This window comes from Nerophis lumbriciformis, linkage group LG04 (assembly GCF_033978685.3).
Source record: "Nerophis lumbriciformis linkage group LG04, RoL_Nlum_v2.1, whole genome shotgun sequence".
NCBI classification, from domain to species: Eukaryota; Metazoa; Chordata; class Actinopteri; order Syngnathiformes; family Syngnathidae; genus Nerophis; species Nerophis lumbriciformis.
In genome coordinates this window covers 35,249,046-35,271,136 of record NC_084551.2, presented here as the reverse complement: position 1 = coordinate 35,271,136, position 22,091 = coordinate 35,249,046, and the positions used below count along the sequence as shown (strand labels likewise).

Here is a 22,091-nt window from a genome sequence, read left to right as displayed (position 1 = left end):
AGATATATTACTTTTATTTGAATATTTGGATTTATTTGATTTATTTTTTTATGCATTTTCCCGTTGAATTAAAATTAAAAGGAAAATGTTATCGACAGAGAATAATAACTGTCTTTTACTTTAACCATACCTGAATGGCTGTCTTTTTATTTCATTGACAAACACAAATATATTGTGGCTCCCAAACACACTTATTAATCATTAGATAAGGCAATTATCTATCAATTGCCCTTTTCCTTCCTCGCAGAAGAAGAGTGACATTAGTTGTGAGCCCACAAGACCTAAGTGTTTGGCAATCGTCATCGTAGTGAAGCTGAGGGTACGCGCTGATGATGTCATAGCCAGCCAGGTCATGACCCCTGTAACGCAACAAATAGAGACAATCACGAGCTGGTAAAATAACAAGTAGTGTGTGAGGATATACATCTCACCTCTGTGAGTCCAGGTGTTGCCGTAGGTGACCCACAGTCTCGTTAAGGCCCATTTTTAGGAGGTACGTGCAATTGCCATCTTCTGACTTCACCTTGAGCGTGATGATTTTATGGCCAGAAGAAGGTCTGTCAGAGGTGGGTGTCTTCAGCCTCAGGAAAGTGACAAGATTTATGATCATCACAAATGAGCCTGAGCCTATCCCAGCTTACTGTGAGTGAGAAACGGGGTGCACCCTTGACTTTACTCATGAGTCACAACTGCGCATACAGTATGACCATTTAGAGCAGGGGTGTCAAACTCATTTTAGATTGGGGGCCACATGGAGAAAAATCTACTCCAAAGTGGGCCGGAGTGGTAAAATCACAGCATGATAACTTAAAAATACAACTTCAGATTGTTTTCTTTGTTTAAAAATGGAACAAGCACATTCTGAAATTGTACAAATCATAATGTTGTTGTTTTTGTTCTTTTACACTTACATGTTGCGGTCAATAGTATTCTATCTTTCAGTCAACTCATTGGTGTTAATTTTCAATCCATCAAGATAAAATTACAAAATTACAGTATGTTATTTATGTAATTTGATCATTTTCCTCGACTGATGTACTAACATCATTTGGTTTGTTTTGTATCTACAAAGATACAAATAATTGCTATTGCAACATCCAATGGTCACATTTAGAACAGCTGTTTCTTTCATTCAAAAATTTTAGGTAAATTCTTATACTTAGCAAACTCATCCCGCAGGCCAGATAAAACCTGTTCGCGGGCTTGATCTGGCCCTCAGGCCGTACGTTTGATGCCCGTGATTTAGAGTGTGTATATGTACAGTATATAATATTTTATAACCTGATGAATACCTGTCCTTGTTTGCTTGCACTGCTGGTGTGTCCACGAGGATCACTGAGTTGCTGTTGCAGATGTTAGATGAACCCTACAAGAAATATTACATTCTGTATGATCAGCACAATTACTGACAGTAATGACCAGACTGAAAAGCAAATATTACTTGTAAGATTCTGCACACCGAGTCCCTGACGTCAATCACTCGACCTGCCTTTACCACAAATGTGGGCAGCCTTTTCAGGAACTGGTTTGTGCTTAATGCCTTCATACCTGTGAGACAATAAGACATACGCTTGCTCATAAATAATTTCAAAACTATTCATTTTTTTAAAGAGTGCACATTGTAGAACAAACCTCGAGACGACGCCTCTTTTGTCTCGCATACAGTCTGTCCTTTACCAGGAAATGTCTTCCATGGGCGTCTGGGGACAAACTCCTCGTCTCGTCTGTCATGGACCTTATGAAAGAAAAGGTAAAGAAGGTGAACAATGATGTGTTAGCATAAAGTGCGGCCGAGGGATGGGTGCACTACCTCAAAAGGCACACCATCTGGATATCTGCTTTGAAGCTCAGATGGAAAATATCCCTCCATCAAATCCTGCATGCATTGCTGGAAAGACAACCAAAAAAACGAAAAAGTGCTTTTGCAACGTTTTCATTTTCAGATGTTAAACATCCTTGAAAATAATTCTCTTTTAGTCCACTTCATGTCAGGTGATTTGATGGGAAGACTTGGAGATTATTAAGTTTATAATGCAAGATTAAAGTGGCTATTCGCAATCTTTACATGCATGAATGCCTAGAGGGCACTAACTTTCCAAAGTGTTGTAAGCATTCTTTTCGGGCTTTGAGCACATAATGACGTAAACTACATCCTTCGCAACACACAAACACGCATTGGCTTTGTTTGTAGTCAGATAATAATAAGGATTTGGCAAAGTTTAGCTACTAACGTATGCAGGATCAAATGGGACAAAATTCAATAAATAAATTCTCAAATAATTACTTAATCCATCCATCCATTTTCTACCGCTTATTCCCTTCGGGGTCGCGGGGGGCGCTGGAGCCTATCTCAGCTACAATCGGGCGGAAGGCGGGGTACACCCTGGACAAGTCGCCACTTAATGTGTCATTAAATACTCATAATTAGAATTAGATACATGAAAGTGCCGTTTAAATGTGTCATTAATTTATTTCCATCAATCATATAGAGCCCTTAATCACAAACGCCTCAGAGGGCTTCACAAGCCACAACGACATCCTCAGATCTGAACCCACATTGGAGCAGGAAAAAAGTCCAAAAGCCCAAGATTGGAAAAAGAAGAAACCTTGGAAAAGGGCTGCAGATGTGGGGACCTCTTCCCTGGGTGACCAGTTGCAATGGATGCAGAATGGTTCCAATTATTGAATTGTTACATTCATCATAATGTAAAATTAAATTTGATTATTTAATCATTTATTAGTTATTGATTTGATTAATTATTTCATTATTTTATGATTTATTTAATTTACAGGTTAATTATTTATTTCATTATTTCATGATTTAATTTGTTTTGTGATTTAATTTATTATTTCATGACTTAATGTTCAGTTATTTCTTGATTGAAATAATTATTTCACAATTTAATCAATTATTTGATAACTTGATTTTTTCATGAACTTGTGTATCAGCACTTCATGGATTTATTTTGTCTTTCAAACTCAGCCGTCAAAGTCAGTGGGCCGATCCTAACACCACTTGTCTGTGGTACTTTGACCAGAGAAGCAGAGGAGTACTGGTCGATATTTTTGTCTGAAAGTGCAAAGAGGTGGAGCCTATCGCAGCTGCATTTAGAAGTCGCCACCTCATGGCAGGGCCAACACAGATAGACAACATTCACACGCACATTCACATACTAGAGCCAATTTTTTGTCGCCAATCAGCTTGGGTGCATGTCTTTGGAGGTGGGTGGGATTACCTGGAGAGAACGGGGGAGAACATGCAAACTCCACACTGAAAGAGCCCAGGAATGGAACCCAGGGCCTTCTTATTGTGAGGCACGAGCACTAACCACTGTCCCGCCATACTGCACTTTGTGCACATATTTATTTAGTATGATACTACTGTGCACTTTTTTACAGGGTCCAAAATCTCAATTCTAAAATGAGTGCTGTCGAAAGATATATTTTTTAAATCAATTAATCACTCTTGAATTTTGATTAATCATGATTAATCACAGTAAATTAATAATAATAATAATAATAACTGGGATTTATATAGCGCTTTTCTAAGTACCCAAAGTCGCTTTACATGTAGAACCCATCAAACATTCACACCAACTACTTTTTACTTTGATTAATATTTTGACACCGACAGAGTTGTATGTTTTTTATCTTTTACTAAATATACGTAATTAATTTGCTCAGAACTTGGTAACAGTTTTATCTAAAGTCTGTGTCCTGATCAGATTGATCTGCATATATACATGATGACTGCAATATTTTTTGTGACTCGTTAAATTTGACAGCTCTAAAAAAAAGATTCCAAAGTTGTTATGTCGCTCCACCAAGACCAGTCTTGAGTACCTGGGTGCTGTCCTCCTGGTAGGAGCGGAAAGGTCCTTCAAACATTACAATGCCATTTTTGTAGAGCCTCAGTTGCACAGGATCTTTCCGAGCCAATTGTGCCCCCCTGCGTGTGGATTGTATGAATGATTCACCCTCTCCTGCCAGGATATTCAGCTCTTTGATCCTCTTTAGCACCAGGTCAAAATCCAAGTGGAAATTCCTGGCCCCTGAGTCCCCTGTAAGGAGAATCATTCACCCTGCATGTTTAAGGCAAATGCTCCGACCCCGAAGGGAATAAGCGGTAGAAAATGGATGGATGGATAGTTACCAGGTAGAGAACTGTACCTGTAAGTGAGCTTGTTTGCGCTGCTGCATCACCTTGCTTCTTGTCCCCCACCCAAATCAAACCATAGTCATTGAGGAAGCTCTGTAGGCGGCAAAATAGAAATGACTAAATGACACATTGGGAACTATTTGATGGAAACAACTCACCACCATTTCATCCACTTGGTGCTGCAGCTGTTGGGACTTTTTCTTAAGGCTGCAGCAGCTTTCAACATCGCCACTTTCTAAATCAAATATCATAAACAAATCTGTTTTCTGTATGCTTCCATAAAGTCCTGAGTGCTGAGTACCTGACTTTTCGTGAGCCTTCAGTTGCTCCTTCAACAATGAAATTGTGTGTTCCTTCCAAAGAATAAATAAATAGTAACACGAGTAAGACGTTTCTGTAGTTCTTCAGGTGAAAGTGAGAGTTCACCTTTTGCACCATCTCTTCTTTCTGGCTTCTAACCTTCCTCTCCAGCCAGGTAATTCGCTGCATCATGGCAGACATCAGCATACCATCGCTTGAGGAAGCACCTTAGGTATAACCGTAGAGTAGTACACATTAATACACACTCATAATCCAGTTGCTGTGTGAAGTGTAAACCAAAGGGAAGTTGTAACTTGTAATACATGTTTTCACCACTTGTGGTAGCAATGACAATATCAAACAAACAGAAGAAGTCTGGAGCTAAAGTCATAGAGAAGTTTCTTTAGCGCAAAACTATACCTAAAGGGGTGAAGCGGAATTTTCGATTGCACCTAAATTTTATTGACAGTTTAGTTCAGAAACATATTGGTTATTAATTTTGTTTATTTATTTTAGCACAACATAATTGTAAGTACATTTATTTTCCGTCAGTTATTTATGAGTCCCTACTTTTACAGTATATTTAGTTGGGACTTATTTTTCTAATCAGCCTGACCTAAGCCTAAGATTTGTGTGTTAAATTAATGATAATCTTTGTGATTAACACATGGTTTCATATCATTTGACAAGGTTGTAAACTGTAAGTATGTTAGATTTAATGATTAAATATGATTAAAATCAAGAGTAAGATTACCAATTCAGTGTTAATATTTTGGTGGGCCACAGGCCCCTCTGTACTGGAAAAGTTGGGCCCTGAGATCAAAAAGCTTAAGAACCCCTGTCCTAAGTCAAACACAGCAAAGGTGGTACGATTTAAGGCTCAACTAAAATGTTCCGGACAAATATGCTTTAAATATCCAACATAAATGGGAAGTCTAACCACTATAATGATGTCAGAAAATGGTATAATATATTTTATTTGTTTCAGACATACATTTATTTTATTTATTTATTGTCCTGTCCAGCTTCTCAGGCAAATCATATTGTTGATGTAGATGCCCATATCAGCTGTACAAATTTACTTTACAAAAGAGAAGTGTGGGATACTTCTCTTGTTGCCTTATTTGTATTTGACTTTATTAAATGTATTTATATTATCATTTGATGCAGCCGGGCCAGAGCAGAAGGTGATAGAAAGAGAAAAAAAGGAAGACAGAGGGGGAAATTGTGGGGACAAGAGGGGGATAAGACAGAGACAAAAACAACAACAGCAAACACAACAACAACAACAATAGAGCAACATCAGCAAATATGATATGTACAAATATGATGGTAAAAGTGATAGCAAAGAAGCAGTTAGTGAAATAAATTATAATACAGAAATGACAATGAGCATTATTACACTACAAATGGAGCAATACAAATACCAATAGAAATAGCGCTATTGATAATGAATAACACCAATAATTTACCTCTATTATCAACAATACAGTTGTTCAAATGTAATAATACATATATGTAATGCTAACTAGAGATACAAAAGAAAGCAGAAAAATGGAGGGGAAGAAAAGGAAGCCAGCTATATTAACCATTTATATTGTTATAGTAACAATAGGTTAAGCTTTGTCAGTGTGCCATGTGTTACCCAGTTTACCCTAGGGTAACAGCGTTAATTTATGTTTGATGAAACATGATTATATGCATGAATGTATGTATGTAGAAAGACGCGCCCGACAGAGGACAAGGGACGGGAGAAGCAGGGTACAGCCAGCCCTCAATCCAGCGAGAGACCACACCCCACACGGGCAGAAAGGCGGGACGCCCCGCCCGAGGGGCCCAGAGACTCCCCGCAACCGGACGGGAAGACCGCCCCGCTCCACCAGCAACCGGGCCCCCACGAGCCCCCCACCCCCGGGGAGCACGGCGCAGCCCTCCCCAGGCCACCCCACCCAAGTCGGCCGCCGCAGGACCGCCCAGCACGGGGCCACGGGACCCACGCATCCCACCCGCAGGGACCCCAACAATGGTGATGGAACAACCAGCAACCGCCCTGTCGAATCCCTCCCTCAGGGGGGATTCGACAGGGCGGTTGCTGGTTGAAAAATAAAAAATCAATATAATAATAAGAAAATATATATTAAAAATAATAATATATATATAAAAAAGTGGAGGAGTTCAAGTACCTCGGAGTCTTGTTCACGAGTGAGGGAAGAGTGGATCGTGAGATCGACAGGCGGATCGGTGCGGCGTCTTCAGTAATGCGGACGCTGTATCGATCCGTTGTGGTGAAGAAGGAGCTGAGCCGGAAGGCAAAGCTCTCAATTTACCGGTCGATCTACGTTCCCATCCTCACCTATGGTCATGAGCTTTGGGTTATGACCGAAAGGACAAGATCACGGGTACAAGCGGCCGAAATGAGTTTCCTCCGCCGGGTGGCGGGGCTCTCCCTTAGAGATAGGGTGAGAAGCTCTGTCATCCGGGGGGAGCTCAAAGTAAAGCCGCTGCTCCTCCACATCGAGAGGAGCCAGATGAGGTGGTTCGGGCATCTGGTCAGGATGCCACCCGAGCGCCTCCCTAAGGAGGTGTTTAGGGCATGTCCGACCGGTAGGAGGCCACGAGGAAGACCCAGGACACGTTGGGAAGACTATGTCTCCCGGCTGGCCTGGGAACGCCTCGGGATCCCCCGGGAAGAGCTGGACGAAGTGGCTGGGGAGAGGGAAGTCTGGGCTTCCCTGCTTAGGCTGCTGCCCCCGCGACCCGACCTCGGATAAGCGGAAGAAGATGGATGGATGGATGGATGGATGGATATAAAAAAGAGAATTAAAAGAAGATCACAGACATGCTGACACACAAGGTCACTACCCCAGCAGCTGGCAGACTTGCAGCACCTCGGAATACCTTGCAGCACCAAGTTACCACAATAGACGCGGGGACTAGACCCAGCAGGGCCCAACCAAGACGGGCACCCGGAAGGGATGGACGGTGGGAACGAGGAGCCGGTTTCAGACATACTTAACAATAGGGATATGAATCTTATAACAACTTACAATTTGATTGTGATTCTTGGGGTGACAATTCGAATCAGAAACAATTCAGGATTCAAACTGATTCTCACAATATATTATTTGGTAAAAAAAAAAAAAAAAAAAAGAGATAATAAAACCCTTTCAAAACAGGTTACAGTTTGCAAAAGCCCCTCTACTGACGTATTACGTTTATGCGCAGAGAGAAAGCGTGGAGATGGCCTGAAAAAGTGTATAATAGAATTGACTTAAATAAGAACCGCAATTCTTTTTGGGCAGCCCTACTTAACCAGTCACATTAAAGAACATCACATAGTTATTAGATTTGCAGAATGTATTATGCCCGAAAAGAAGTAAGAAGAAGCAGAGTTTATTAATCCTCACCCTTCACCATGTCTACTGATGATTCAGTTGTAAATAAGACAAGTGCTTATGCAGTGTTAAGACAACTTTAATTAGAAATTAGTTCTGTCAAACATTTATTTAAAAAAAAAACAGTTTAATTTAATCTCATTGGGATTTTTGATTATCGTGATTTTTTGCAGTAAATTACTTGCTTGCTATCCTTGCATAATTTAAATGAACTTTAAAAAAAGACACAATATTTTGACACAAAGCAATTTTACTATCAGAAAGTCATAAATTAACCAACATTTTTTAAATGTTTTACTTGAATGCGCGTCATTTATTTGTAACAGTTTCGTTTGTAACAGTTTTATCTGAAGTACTATCTGGGTGTATTGTGTGAAAGAACCAGAGTCTCCTCACTCATATTTGCACTGATCATTGATCTGATCACTGACATATAACAACCCACGTCGCCAATTAGGTATGGTTAAGGTAAAGGAGCATGTATACGGTCAAAATAAATTGTGTGATTAATCTGTATTTATACATGATTAATGCAATATTTTTTTGTGAATAATTGCATGAATAAATGCACTAACTTTGACAGCCCCAATTAAAACAGAACAGGTAAAATAATATATCAATAATCAATACCAAAAAAATTGGACAGTCATTAAATAGACAAGAAGACAGCAAAGATAAAAGGGGTATTTTTTGAGTGATTACGCCAAGTCATAATTCGTAATTTTTTAAAACCAATTATGTGTTAATTTATTACTGATGATCTGTGAATGAAATCCATAAATTGGCATAATCTACCTTATTATTGTAGAGTTGGTTTTGTTGATTGCTGATGACTTTAAAGCTGCATCAAAACTTTGAGTTGTATATTTTATTTCCTTGTAGTCCAGATGATGTCGTCTGCTGTATGTGTCTAGTTTTTTTGATGTCTTTGATAACAATTAACAGTACTTCAGTTCCTATGGTCTTCCCTTAAATTTGAATCGTCATTTTTTCTTGTACTTCCTGGTGCCTTTTGTCAGATGTTCTTTGTTCCTCTCATCTTGCAATAATGTCACTAGGGCTTCTTTGGATTTTGTGGACTTTTCACTGGAAATCCAGGTAAATATTTACAGTGGAACCCTTTTAAGTCGATGTCGCTCGCATTGGTTGACTTACATCAACATAAGCAGTTGTTAACATAAGCCAAAATTAGGCTTTGTTCACTTGTGACTTTGGCCGCAGACCATCCATCCATCCATCCATTTTCTACCGCTTATTCCCTTTGGGGTCGTGGGGGGCGCTGGAGCCTATCTCAGCTACAATCGGGCGGAAGGCGGGGTACACCCTGGACAAGTCGCCACCTCATCGCAGGGCCAACACAGATAGACAGACAACATTCACACTCACATCCACACACTAGGGCCAATTTAGTGTTGCCAATCAACTTATCCCCAGGTGCATGTCTTTGGAGGTGGGAGGAAGCCGGAGTACCCGGAGGGAACCCACGCAGTCACGGGGAGGACATGCAAACTCCACACAGAAAGATCCCGAGCCCGGGATTGAACCCAACCAAAATCAAAATGGCTAGTAATAAAATAAATTTGCACCTACTGCAGTTTTTTGACATTGTTTTCCTTCCTCTCCCTTTGTGCAAAATGATTTTTTTAGCTGCTAAAACAATTGAGAAAACTACCGGAAAATAATAAAAAAAAACTTTGCGTCTTGTATGTCCATGTCGGTTTAAACGGACACTTTTCACAAATAATAACAAGGTGGGCCAGGACTTAATGAATAGGTTGACGTAGACAAGTGTCGACATAAACGGGGTCGACTTAAACAGGTTCCATTGTGATGCAAAGAAAATTTAATTTTACTGGAGACTTGTCCAGGGTGTAACCCGCCTTCCACCCGTGTGCAGCTGTGATAGGCTCCAGCACCCCTGCGACCCCGTAATGGACAAGCGGTAGAGAATGGATGGATGGATAAACAGATGTCATAATAAATAATGTAAACAGTTTATACCACCACCAACAACAACCAAAACATGTGTTTATAAATTGTTTGTAATTTGAAACTATTGGAACTGTTGTACATCTATGTAACTTTTTAGGCATGTTTAAAATAAACTAAAGAATAACCAAATATGAAATGCTAAAAATATTATCTAACACATGAGTAGAAACAGTTCTCAGTATGACATGTGGTTATATTCCATTACAAACTACCAGTGTTGGGACTAACGCGTTACTAAGTAACGCGTTACTGTAACGCCGTTAGTTTCGGCGGTAACTAGTAATCTAACGCGTTATTTTTTATATTCAGTAACTCAGTTACCGTTACTACATGATGCGTTACTGCGTTATTTTACATTATTTTTTAATGTAGTATCGGTTAGAAACAGAAGAAGTGTCGTCCTTCTGTCTCACAAGGAAAAGAGAAGGCGTGCTTTCCTCGACCGAGGAGCGTAGCGCAGGGGAGACGTTCCTCCAGGGCCTATGTACTTCGGGGCTAACAACCTTCACTTTACCCGGCAGTGGGTCTTTACAGCTCCGGACTCGAGGGTGAATGACGAGGCGGGCGGTTTGTTGCAATTTTGTGACTTTATTGGTGTCTTGCACGCAGCCATCCACCAAGCTAGAGCACCTGCACTCACTCACTGTTGCGCTCCCTCACCTCTCTCGCCCACTCACTCACTAACGTCACTCACCTCACATGCTGTCATATCTTAAAGGGCCACACACACACACACACATACGCTACTCTCATAACAACTAAAGAGACATCATGGCAAAGCCAGAAGTCGAGTTTCTTAACATGGATACATTGTCACTACTTTTCTTTTGTCGAGCACAAAGAAAAGAACATTTTAGTTAAATGTAAGTTGTGTCTTGGATCAAAGATCCCATCTACTTAAAGTTAAAGTGCCAATGATTGTCACACACACACTAGGTGTGGTGAAATTATTCTCTGCATTTGACCCATCACCTTTGATCACCCCCTGGGAGGTGAGGGGAGCAGTGAGTAGCAGCAGTGACCGCACCCGGGAATACTGCCCAAAACAGCAATTCAAATCTGCTGAAACAGCTACATAAATGGTAAATGGGTTATACTTGTATAGCTTTTCTACCTTTTTCCGGAACTCAAGCGCTTTGACACTATTTCCACATTCACCCATTCACACACACATTCACACACTGATGGCGGGAGCTGCCATGCAAGGCACTAACCAGGACCCATCAGGAGCAAGGTTGAAGTGTCTTGCTCAAGGACACAACGGATGTGACTAGGATGATAGAAGGTGGGGATTGAACCAGTAACCCTCAGATTGCTGGCACGGCCACTCTCCCAACTTCGCCACGCCACATAAGCAACATGCTTTGAGGAAGCTAGTAAAAAGAGACACAGACTCCGATGCCACTTCACCTCCACCTAAGGATTTTAACGGAGGCAATGCTAGCCAGGACAACATTGATAGAGCCATTGCAGCGTATGTGCTAGAAGACATGCAGGCTATTTCTACAGTGGAGTCACCCGTTTTCTGGCAGCTAATTAGCATGATACCGGCGTCAAACAACAAATGGCACGGACAACATGTTCCAAGTACCTGGACAGTGAGTAAATAAACATGGAAAGCGAGCTAAAGAAAACACTCCAAACTCTGCCTCTGCTCATCATTGAAGGTACACACTGTCAATTCTCTTATATACTATTTCATTCTAGACTTCTAGAGTGTTTGATTATCACATCACTCTAAATGTATAGACTATAAAGTTCACAAATATAAAGAGGGATGCTAGTGGGCCAGGCCAATCTTACCTTATCTCTAAACTAAAACTGGGGAAATGTGTAGAGTCTTCTGGGCTTCACTATAGTGTTGATCTCCTGAATACATGATTTTATTTCACAATTCCTTGAGAGAAAAAAATGCCTGATTAGGCTTTGTGTATGTCATGTGTGCCTTCCTTGGGTGAAGCCAGCTTTACAGCTATGTTGTTATTATGCGGTTTGTTACTTATGTATGTTATGTTGCAGCTATTTAAAATAGTTTTGTCAATTTGTTGTGGCCTGAAATAAATTGGCCCTTTGAAACATATCTTTGTCTTTGTGTGTTGTAGTAGACCACATTGCTTAGCAGAGTTCAGTGATGCAAATGCATGTCAAGTTGATCAACACATTGTATTATTCTCCAGTGCAATAACAGTACTGAAATGAAGGCTAAAAGGGCATTAATGGCAGCCTTAAAAAAAAAAGGAGAAAAAAATAAGTAACTAAATAGTTACTTTTCACAGTAACGCATTACTTTTTGGTGTAAGTAACTGAGTTACTTTTGAAATAAAGTAACTAGTAACTGTAACTGGTTACTGGTTTTCAGTAACTAACCCAACACTGCAAACTACACCCAGTGAATTACCAAAACAAAGCATCTGTGAAAGACGTTTATAACTAAACACTTTTTTGACTGACAGATGACATTTAAATTCCTGCAATACCAATAAAACATTTGTGGTGTGTGAGCGTTTGTGTCAGTGAGGGACAGGAGGACACTGGACAAACTGCTTGCCATCATGGACAATCCTGCCCACCCACTCCACCAGACAATTGAGGGACAGCGGAGCTCATACTCCAACAGGCTCCTTCAGCTTTGTTCCCACAGTGTGCGATTCAAGAACTCCTTCATTCCGCACTCCATCCAGCTGTATAGTCACTCGCCATACAGCAATAGATGATATCTGTCTATTACCTGACTGTGTTAGCTACCTCTCTTTGTTCATAATGTATATTTTCTGCTGGATCTACTCTCTATTTTATGCTGCAGCTGTTACATATACTGTAATATTGTACATGGTAATTGGGATATGTTATATATTGTATATATTATATAAAAATATAATAATATAATATATCAGTATATATTTTATACTGTATATATAATATGTAAATATTACATAGTATGTGTTATATTTTATATTGCTACTATGGTACATTTTTTGTCTACTGTATACCAGTATTATCCTTTCGATCATTGCTCTTTCCATCCTTTGTAACTGAGCTACTGTGTGGAACAATTTCCCTTGTGGATCAATAAAGTTTGTCTAAGTCTAAGTTTGGGCCTGAAACTTTACATCCATCCAATTTCTACCGCTTGTCCCTTTTGGGGTCGCGGGGGGTGCTGGAGCCTATCTCAGCTGCATTCGGGTGGAAGGCAGCGTACACCCTGGACAAGTCGCCACCTCATCACAGGGCCAACACAGATAGACGGACAAAATTCACACTCACATTGACACACTAGGGCCAATTTAGTGTTGCCAAGGTGCATGTCTTTGGAGGTGGTAGGAAGCCAGAGTCACAGGGAGAACATGCAGACTCCACACACTAATTAATTTCTTATGGGATAAAAACTCTAAAAGACTCATTAAATTAGGGGGGGGGTCCTTTGGTCCCTTTGACGAATGAGCATCAGCTGACGATGTGACACAATGAAAGCTATTTGGAACTTTATTGTTTAACATCCAGTATTCTTTCAGCGTACGGTTTTCCAACAAAAGCGCTGGATAAACCTGCACTGCATCATAGCTGTCTCTAATATTTTGCTGTATATAGAAACTAAGACCATTACATTCCAAATGCAGCTCTTCTATTAAAACACATCTGATTGTTTTTTTTCTTACCTTTGATTTGTGTTTTTGAACTGGTTGTGTCAACATCACTGGGTTGAATGGGACTGGCCACAGCAAGACTTGGATTACCTTGAAATGTTGAATAGGAACAAAAGAGTCCATGAATCTGCGGTGCATTTTGTGATTGTGTGTGACCTGCGCCTTAATTACCTGGTGATACAGGCTCCCTGAAAGGCCTTTGATTTTGTCCCCTAGAGGTCAAAGACACTTCAAACAATCAATGTGTCTGACTTGTCACAATAAAACTCACTGCAGTTGAATTGCAGGTGGGACATTCAACATGAACCTGCTTTTAAAAACACTTCTGTGGAATATGCTGTAGACCAGTGGTCCCCAACCATATATATATATATATATATTTTTTATTTTTTTTTATTTTTTTTTATTTTTTTTATTAAATCAACATAAAAAAACACAATATATACATTATATATCAATATAGATCAATACAGTCTGCAGGGATACAGTCCGTAAGCACACATGATTGTATTTCTTTATGACAAAAAAACAAAAAAACATTACCTCCCTCCCACCCCCCACCATCCTGGTCTGTGGGACAAATTTTCAAGCGTTGACCGGTCCGCAGCTACAAACAGGTTGGGGACCACTGCTGTAGACCAGTGTTTTTCAACCAGTGTGCCGTGAGATACAGTCTGGTGTGCAGTGGGAGATTATATAATTTCACTTAAACGGGTTAAAAATATTTTTTTAATCCAGTAATTATAGTCTGCAAATAAAGTGCTGTTGTTGAGTGTAGGTGCCGTCTAGAGCTCGGCAGCGTAACCATATCAGTAGGTGGCAGCCGGTAGGTAATTGCTTTGTAGATGTCGGGAACACGTTGTGTAAGACGGCGATGGTTTGTCGTGATCACAATATGCAGACAACAGCGGGAGGCAACGTGCAGGTAAAAAAGTATTTAATGCTTAAACCAAAAATTAAAAAAAGGCGAGTGCCCTTAAGAAAAGGCATTAAAGCTTAGGGAAGGCTTTGAAGAACGAAACTAAAACTGAACTGGCTACAAAGTAAACAAAAACAGAATGCTGGACGACAGCAAAGACTTACAGCGTGTGGAGCAAAGACGGCGTCCACAAAGTACATCTGAACATGACATGACAATCAACAATGTCCCCACAAAGAACTATAGCATCCACACAACTGAAATAGTCTTGATTGCTAAAACAAAGCAGATGAAGAGAATAGCGCTCAAAAGAAGACATGAAACTGCTACAGGAAAACACCAACAAAACGGGAAAAGCCACCAAAATAGGAGCGCAAGACAAGAACTAAAACACTACACACAGGAAAACAGCAAAAAACTCAAAATAAGTCACGGCGTGATGTGACAGGTCGTGACAGTACACCTACTTTGAGACAAGAGCTATAGTGATTCACGATTGGTTTTGGTTTAAAATCATATCCAACAATTGCGACAACGACTTTTTACTGTCAATATTGGCTGCTAAGTTTCATTTGTTAATGATTCCTGCTGGTGGTGTGCCTCCGGATTTTTTCAACACATAAAAATGTGCCTCGGCTCAAAAAAGGTTGAAAAACACTGCTGTATAGGCTCTATAGATCTTCTCACCTTATACCAAATGGTGTGAAACGTATAAATATGCAATTGTTATGATGTAATATTTTCAGATTAGCACTTCACCATAAACCTGTGTGAAATAATTAGCTAAATATACATAATTTAAGAATACTACAGTTACTATTTTTGCTTTTACTGTGATGGGGTAAAAACAATCAGGACAAGTGACCTATTTTCCTGGAAGTCTCTTAGCGCTCGTAGCATCTACGGATTATAAATATGTTAGCTAGGTTTGGCAAGTCTTTTTATTTACTCACCGTCTGGTATTTTCACTTTCACATTGGAGTGGAGCGCGTCTAGTTTTCTTTAACATCGATAAAGGCGAACTCATGACTGCACTGTGAGTTGTTTTTTGTCGATGTTTGGAGTTTGTTACCAACAGCAACACCGAACCCGGAAGTACTAACCTCTCATCGCGCGCTACTATATATTTTTCATTGGTTTATTTTTACAAATCTATTTTTTATAAATGTTTATTATCATTCGTGACTTATTTTCTTAAATTCAACTACAATAAAGTGGAATGTAATCTCCTGAATTTACACAAATAAAAGCCAACAGCAACACAGAACCTCTCTTCGCGCGCCACTATATATTTTTTTATCTTATCTTATCTTATTTGTATAATCATTTTTACTATCGATTTTTACACACATTAATATTCATAATTTGCATATTAAAACATATCTCCTGAATTTAAACTAATAAGAAACAGCCAAAATAGGGTCGCAGTATGGCCATACAACAAGAATGGCTTTGAATCATTTCTCATGTATATATTAAATATGGTGAAAAGCATAAAATAGAACTAAATACTATATGTACTGACCATGGACGTGTGAATAGTAGAGATGGGCGATAGTGCAGATTTTTAGATTAATTCGATACTAAGCAAAAACTGTATAGCACTATACTGATACCGATACTTTATCATTGAATGATTTTGTGCTTTTGCCTTTAATTTGTTGACCATGATTATAATAACTACAAAAAAAATAAGCAAATAATGTCATCAACTTTACAATTTAGTATACATATATTACAATATAATGTGAAATGTAACAATATAAACACAAAATGATTACTTTTTTTACACGCATTTTTGAGAAAAATAAATTCAGTCGTACAAAATAAGTAAACAAAGAGTTTGTAAACAATACAACAATATATGAATATAATAATATCAACGCAACAAAAATATGAAAACAACTTTTTTCAGTGCATGGGTGATCATTCTGTAGTCATTGTGCTTCAAAATAAGATACATTATTAAAATTATATTATTATTATTATTTTATTATTATGAAAGAAAACTCCAATCCAATATAGATAACATTGGCATCTTTACTGTATAGCACTTTACTGATACCGATACTTTATCATTGAATGATTTTGTGATTTCGCCTTTAATTTGTTGACCATGATTATAATAATAAAAAAAATTACGCAAATAATGTTATCAACTTTAAAATTTAGTATACATATATTACAATACAATGTAAAATGTAACAATATAAACACAAAATGATAACTTTTTATTACACACATTTTTGAGAAGAAGACATTTAGTCGTAAAAAAAACTAAAAAAAGAGTTTGTAAACAATAGAACAATATATGAATATAATAATATCAACGCAACAAAAACATAAAAACAACTTTTTTCAGTGAATGGGTGATCATTCTGTATTCAGTACTTTTTTGTTAAATTAATTATACATTTATTGCTTCTGAGAAAAGTGCTTCAAAATAAAATACATTATTAAAATTACATTATTAGTATGAAAGAACTCCAATCCAATATAGATAACATTGGCCTCTTTACTGTATAGCACTATGCTGATACCGATACTTTATCATTGAATGATTTTGTGATTTCGCCTTTAATTTGTTGACCATGATTATAATAACTACAAAAAATTAGGCAAATAATTTTATCAACTTTACAATTTAGTATACATATACTACAATACAATGTAAAATGTAACAATATAAACACAAAATTATTACTTTTCACTACACACATTTTTGGGGAAAGTAAATTCAGTCGTACAAAACAACTAAAAAAAGGGAACAAGGCTTTCAATGTTTTCTGAGTTTGTAAACAATAGAACAATATATGAATATAATAATATCAACGCAACAAAAACATAACTTTTTTCAGTGCATGGGTGAGCATTCTGTATTCATTGCTTTTTTTGTCCTATTAATTATACGTTTATTGCATATGAGAAAAGTGCTTCAAAATAAGATACATTATTAAAATTACATTATTATTTTAATATTATGAAAGAAAACTCCAATCCAATATAGATAACATTGGCATCTTTCCTGTATAGCACTATGCTGATACCGATACTTTATCATTGAATGATTTTGTGATTTTGCCTTTAATTTGTTGACCATGATTATAATAACTACAAAAAAATAGGCAAATAATGTCAACAACTTTACAATTTAGTATACATATATTACAATATGATGTAAAATGTAACAATATAAACCCAAAATGATTACTTTTTACTACACACATTTTTGAGAAAAATAAATTTAGTCGTAAAAAAAACTAAAAAAAAGAGTTTGTAAAAAATAGAACAATATATGAATATAATAATATCAACGCAACAATTACATAAAAAAAACTTTTTCAGTGCATGGGTGATCATTCTGTAGTCATTGCTTTTATGTTCAAATAATTATACATTTATTGCTTATGAGAAAAGTGCTTCAAAATAAAATATATTATTAAAATTGCATTATTATTATTTTATTATTATGAAAGAAAACTCCAATCCAATATAGATAACATTGGCATCTTTCCTGTATAGCACTATGCTGATACCGATACTTTATCATTGAATGGTTTTGTGATTTTGCCTTTAATTTATTGACCATGTTTATAATAACTACAAAAAATTAGGCAAATCATTTTATCAACTTTACAATTTAGTATACATATATTACAATATAATGTAAAATGCAACAATATAAACACACAATGATTACTTTTTACTACACACATTTTTGGGGGAAATAAATTCAGTCGTACAAAACAACTAAAAAAAGGGAACAAGGCTTTCAATGCGTTCTGAGTTGGTAAAAAATAGAACAATGTATGAATATAATAATATCAACGCAACAAAAACATAAAAACAACTTTTTTCAGTGAATGGGTGATCATTCTGTATTCAGTATTTTTTGTTAAATTAATTATACATTTATTGCTTCTGAGAAAAGTGCTTCAAAATAAAATGCATTATTAAAATTACATTATTATTATGAAAGAAAACTCCAATCCAATGTAGATAACATTGGCCTCTTTACTGTATAGCACTATGCTGATACCGATACTTTATCATTGAATGATTTTGTGATTTTGCCTTTAATTTGTTGACCATGTTTATAATAACTACAAAAAATTAGGCAAATCATTTTATCAACTTTACAATTTAGTATACATATATTACAATATAATGTAAAATGCAACAATATAAACACACAATGATTACTTTTTACTACACACATTTTTGGGGGAAATAAATTCAGTCGTACAAAACAACTAAAAAAAGGGAACAAGGCTTTCAATGCTTTCTGAGTTGGTAAACAATAGAACAATGTATGAATATAATAATATCAACACAACAAAAACATAACAACTTTTTTCAGTGAATGGGTGATCATTCTGTATTTATTGCTTTATTTGTTCAATTAATTATACGTTTATTGCTTATGAGAAAAGTGCTTTAAAATAAAATACATTATCAAAATTACATTATTATTTTATTATTAGGAAAGAAAACTCCAATCCAATATAGATAACATTGACCTCTTTACTGTATAGCACTATGCTGATACCGATACTTTATCATTGAATGGTTTTGTGATTTCGCCTTTAATTTGTTGACCATGATTATAATAACTAAAAAAAAATGGCTCCTCTCTGAGCTGCCACCTTAACGTGGTAGAGGAGTTTGCGTGTCCCAATGATCCTAGGAGCTATGTTGTCCGGGGGCTTCCATGCCCCCTGGTAGGGTCTCCCAAGACAAACAGGTCCTAGGTGAGGGATCAGACAAAGAGCAGCTCGAAGACTTCTATGGAAATGCAAGAACCGAGACTCAGATTTCCCTCGCCCGGACGCGGGTCACCGGGGCCCCCCTCCGGAGCCAGGCCCGGAGTTGGGGCACGATGGCGAGCGCCTGGTGGCCGGGCCTGTCCCCATGGGGCCCGGCCGGGCACAGCCCGAAGAGGCAACGTGGGTCCCCCCTCCAATGGGCTCACCACCCATAGCAGGGGCCATAGAGGTCGGGTGCAATGTGAGCTGGGCGGTAGCCGAAGGCAGGGCACTTGGCGGTCCGATCCTCGGCTACAGAAGCTAGCTCTTGGGACGTGGAAAGTCACCTCGCTGGGGGGGAAGGAGCCTGAGCTAGTGCGCGAGGTAGAGAAGTTCCGGTTGGATATAGTCGGACTCACCTCGACGCACAGCAAGGGCTCTGGAACCAGTTCTCTCGAGAGGGGCTGGACTCTCTTCCACTCTGGCGTTGCCAGCAGTGAGAGGCGACGGGCTGGGGTGGCAATTCTTGTTGACCCCCGGCTCAGAGCCTGCATGTTGGAGTTCAACCCGGTGGACGAGAGGGTAGCTTCCCTCCGCCTTCGGGTGGGGGGACGGGTCCTGACTGTTGTTTGCGCTTACGCGCCAAACAGCAGCTCAGAGTACCCACCCTTTTTGGATTCACTCGAGGGAGTACTTGAGAGTGTTCCCCCGGGTGATTCCCTCGTTCTACTGGGGGACTTCAACGCTCATATTGGCAACGACAGTGAAACCTGGAGAGGCGTGATTGGGAAGAATGGCCGCCCGGATCTGAACCCAAGTGGTGTTTTGTTATTGGACTTTTGTGCCCGTCACGGATTGTCCATAACGAACACCATGTTCAAGCATAAGGGTGTCCATATGTGCACTTGGCACCAGGACACCCTAGGCCGCAGTTCTATGATCGACTTTGTAGTTGTGTCATCGGATTTGCGGCCTCATGTTTTGGACACTCGGGTGAAGAGAGGGGCGGAGCTTTCTACCGATCACCACCTGGTGGTGAGTTGGCTGCGATGGTGGGGGAGGATGCCGGACAGACCTGGCAGGCCCAAACGCATTGTGAGGGTTTGCTGGGAACGTCTGGCAGAGTCTCCTGTCAGAGAGAGTTTCAATTCCCACCTCCGGAAGAACTTTGAACATGTCACGAGGGAGGTGCTGGACATTGAGTCCGAGTGGACCATGTTCCGCACCTCTATTGTCGAGGCGGCTGATTGGAGCTGTGGCCGCAGGGTAGTTGGTGCCTGTCGTGGCGGTAATCCTAGAACCCGTTGGTGGACACCGGCGGTGAGGGATGCCGTCAAGCTGAAGAAGGAGTCCTATCGGGTTCTTTTGGCTCATGGGACTCCTGAGGCAGCGGACAGGTACCGACAGGCCAAGCGGTGTGCGGCTTCAGCGGTCGCGGAGGCAAAAACTCGGACATGGGAGGAGTTCGGGGAAGCCATGGAAAACGACTTCCGGACGGCTTCGAAGCGATTCTGGACCACCATCCACCGCCTCAGGAAGGGGAAGCAGTGCACTACCAACACCGTGTATGGTGCGGATGGTGTTCTGCTGACCTCGACTGCGGAAGTTGTGGATCGGTGGAGGGAATACTTCGAAGACCTCCTCAATCCCACCAACACGTCTTCCTATGAGGAAGCAGTGCCTGAGGAATCTGTGGTGGGCTCTCCTATTTCTGGGGCTGAGGTTGCTGAGGTAGTTAAAAAGCTCCTCGGTGGCAAGGCCCCGGGGGTGGATGAGATCCGCCCGGAGTTCCTTAAGGCTCTGGATGCTGTAGGGCTGTCTTGGTTGACAAGACTCTGCAGCATCGCGTGGACATCGGGGGCAGTACCTCTGGATTGGCAGACCGGGGTGGTGGTTCCTCTCTTTAAAAAGGGGAACCGGAGGGTGTGTTCTAACTATCGTGGGATCACACTCCTCAGCCTTCCCGGTAAGGTCTATTCAGGTGTACTGGAGAGGAGGCTACGCCGGATAGTCGAACCTCGGATTCAGGAGGAACAGTGTGGTTTTCGTCCTGGTCGTGGAACTGTGGACCAGCTCTATACTCTCGGCAGGGTCCTTGAGGGTGCATGGGAGTTTGCCCAACCAGTCTACATGTGCTTTGTGGACTTGGAGAAGGCATTCGACCGTGTCCCTCGGGAAGTCCTGTGGGGAGTGCTCAGAGAGTATGGGGTTTCGGACTGTCTGATTGTGGCGGTCCGCTCCCTGTATGATCAGTGTCAGAGCTTGGTTCGCATTGCCGGCAGTAAGTCGGACACGTTTCCAGTGAGGGTTGGACTCCGCCAAGGCTGCCCTTTGTCACCGATTCTGTTCATAACTTTTATGGACAGAATTTCTAGGCGCAGTCAAGGCGTTGAGGGGATCCGGTTTGGTGGCTGCAGGATTAGGTCTCTGCTTTTTGCAGATGATTTGGTCCTGATGGCTTCATCTGGCCAGGATCTTCAGCTCTCACTGGATCGGTTCGCAGCCGAGTGTGAAGCGACTGGGATGAGAATCAGCACCTCCAAGTCCGAGTCCATGGTTCTCGCCCGGAAAAGGGTGGAGTGCCATCTCCGGGTTGGGGAGGAGATCTTGCCCCAAGTGGAGGAGTTCAAGTACCTTGGAGTCTTGTTCACGAGTGAGGGAAGAGTGGATCGTGAGATCGACAGGCGGATCGGTGCGGCGTCTTCAGTAATGCGGACGCTGTATCGATCCGTTGTGGTGAAGAAGGAGCTGAGCCGGAAGGCAAAGCTCTCAATTTACCGGTCGATCTACGTTCCCATCCTCACCTATGGTCATGAGCTTTGGGTTATGACCGAAAGGACAAGATCACGGGTACAAGCGGCCGAAATGAGTTTCCTCCGCCGAGTGGCGGGGCTCTCCCTTAGAGATAGGGTGAGAAGCTCTGTCATCCGGGGGGAG

At 40.2% G+C, this 22,091-nt stretch overlaps 1 protein-coding gene across 1 annotated transcript; it reads right to left on the bottom strand.

Moving 5' to 3' along the window:
* Positions 1 to 109: 109 nt before the first annotated feature.
* On the bottom strand, positions 110 to 15,485 carry ubxn11 (UBX domain protein 11). The gene is made up of 14 exons (XM_061953564.1): positions 15,363 to 15,485; positions 13,662 to 13,702; positions 13,503 to 13,580; positions 4,586 to 4,686; positions 4,461 to 4,512; positions 4,318 to 4,394; positions 4,171 to 4,252; positions 3,844 to 4,061; positions 1,811 to 1,888; positions 1,633 to 1,735; positions 1,442 to 1,548; positions 1,293 to 1,366; positions 432 to 581; positions 110 to 359 (listed from the first exon to the last, which is right to left on the bottom strand). Exons 1-14 carry the CDS (start codon positions 15,434 to 15,436, stop codon positions 215 to 217), a joined length of 1,380 nt encoding a protein of 459 aa, XP_061809548.1. The 5' UTR covers positions 15,437 to 15,485; the 3' UTR covers positions 110 to 214.
* Positions 15,486 to 22,091: the final 6,606 nt, after the last annotated feature.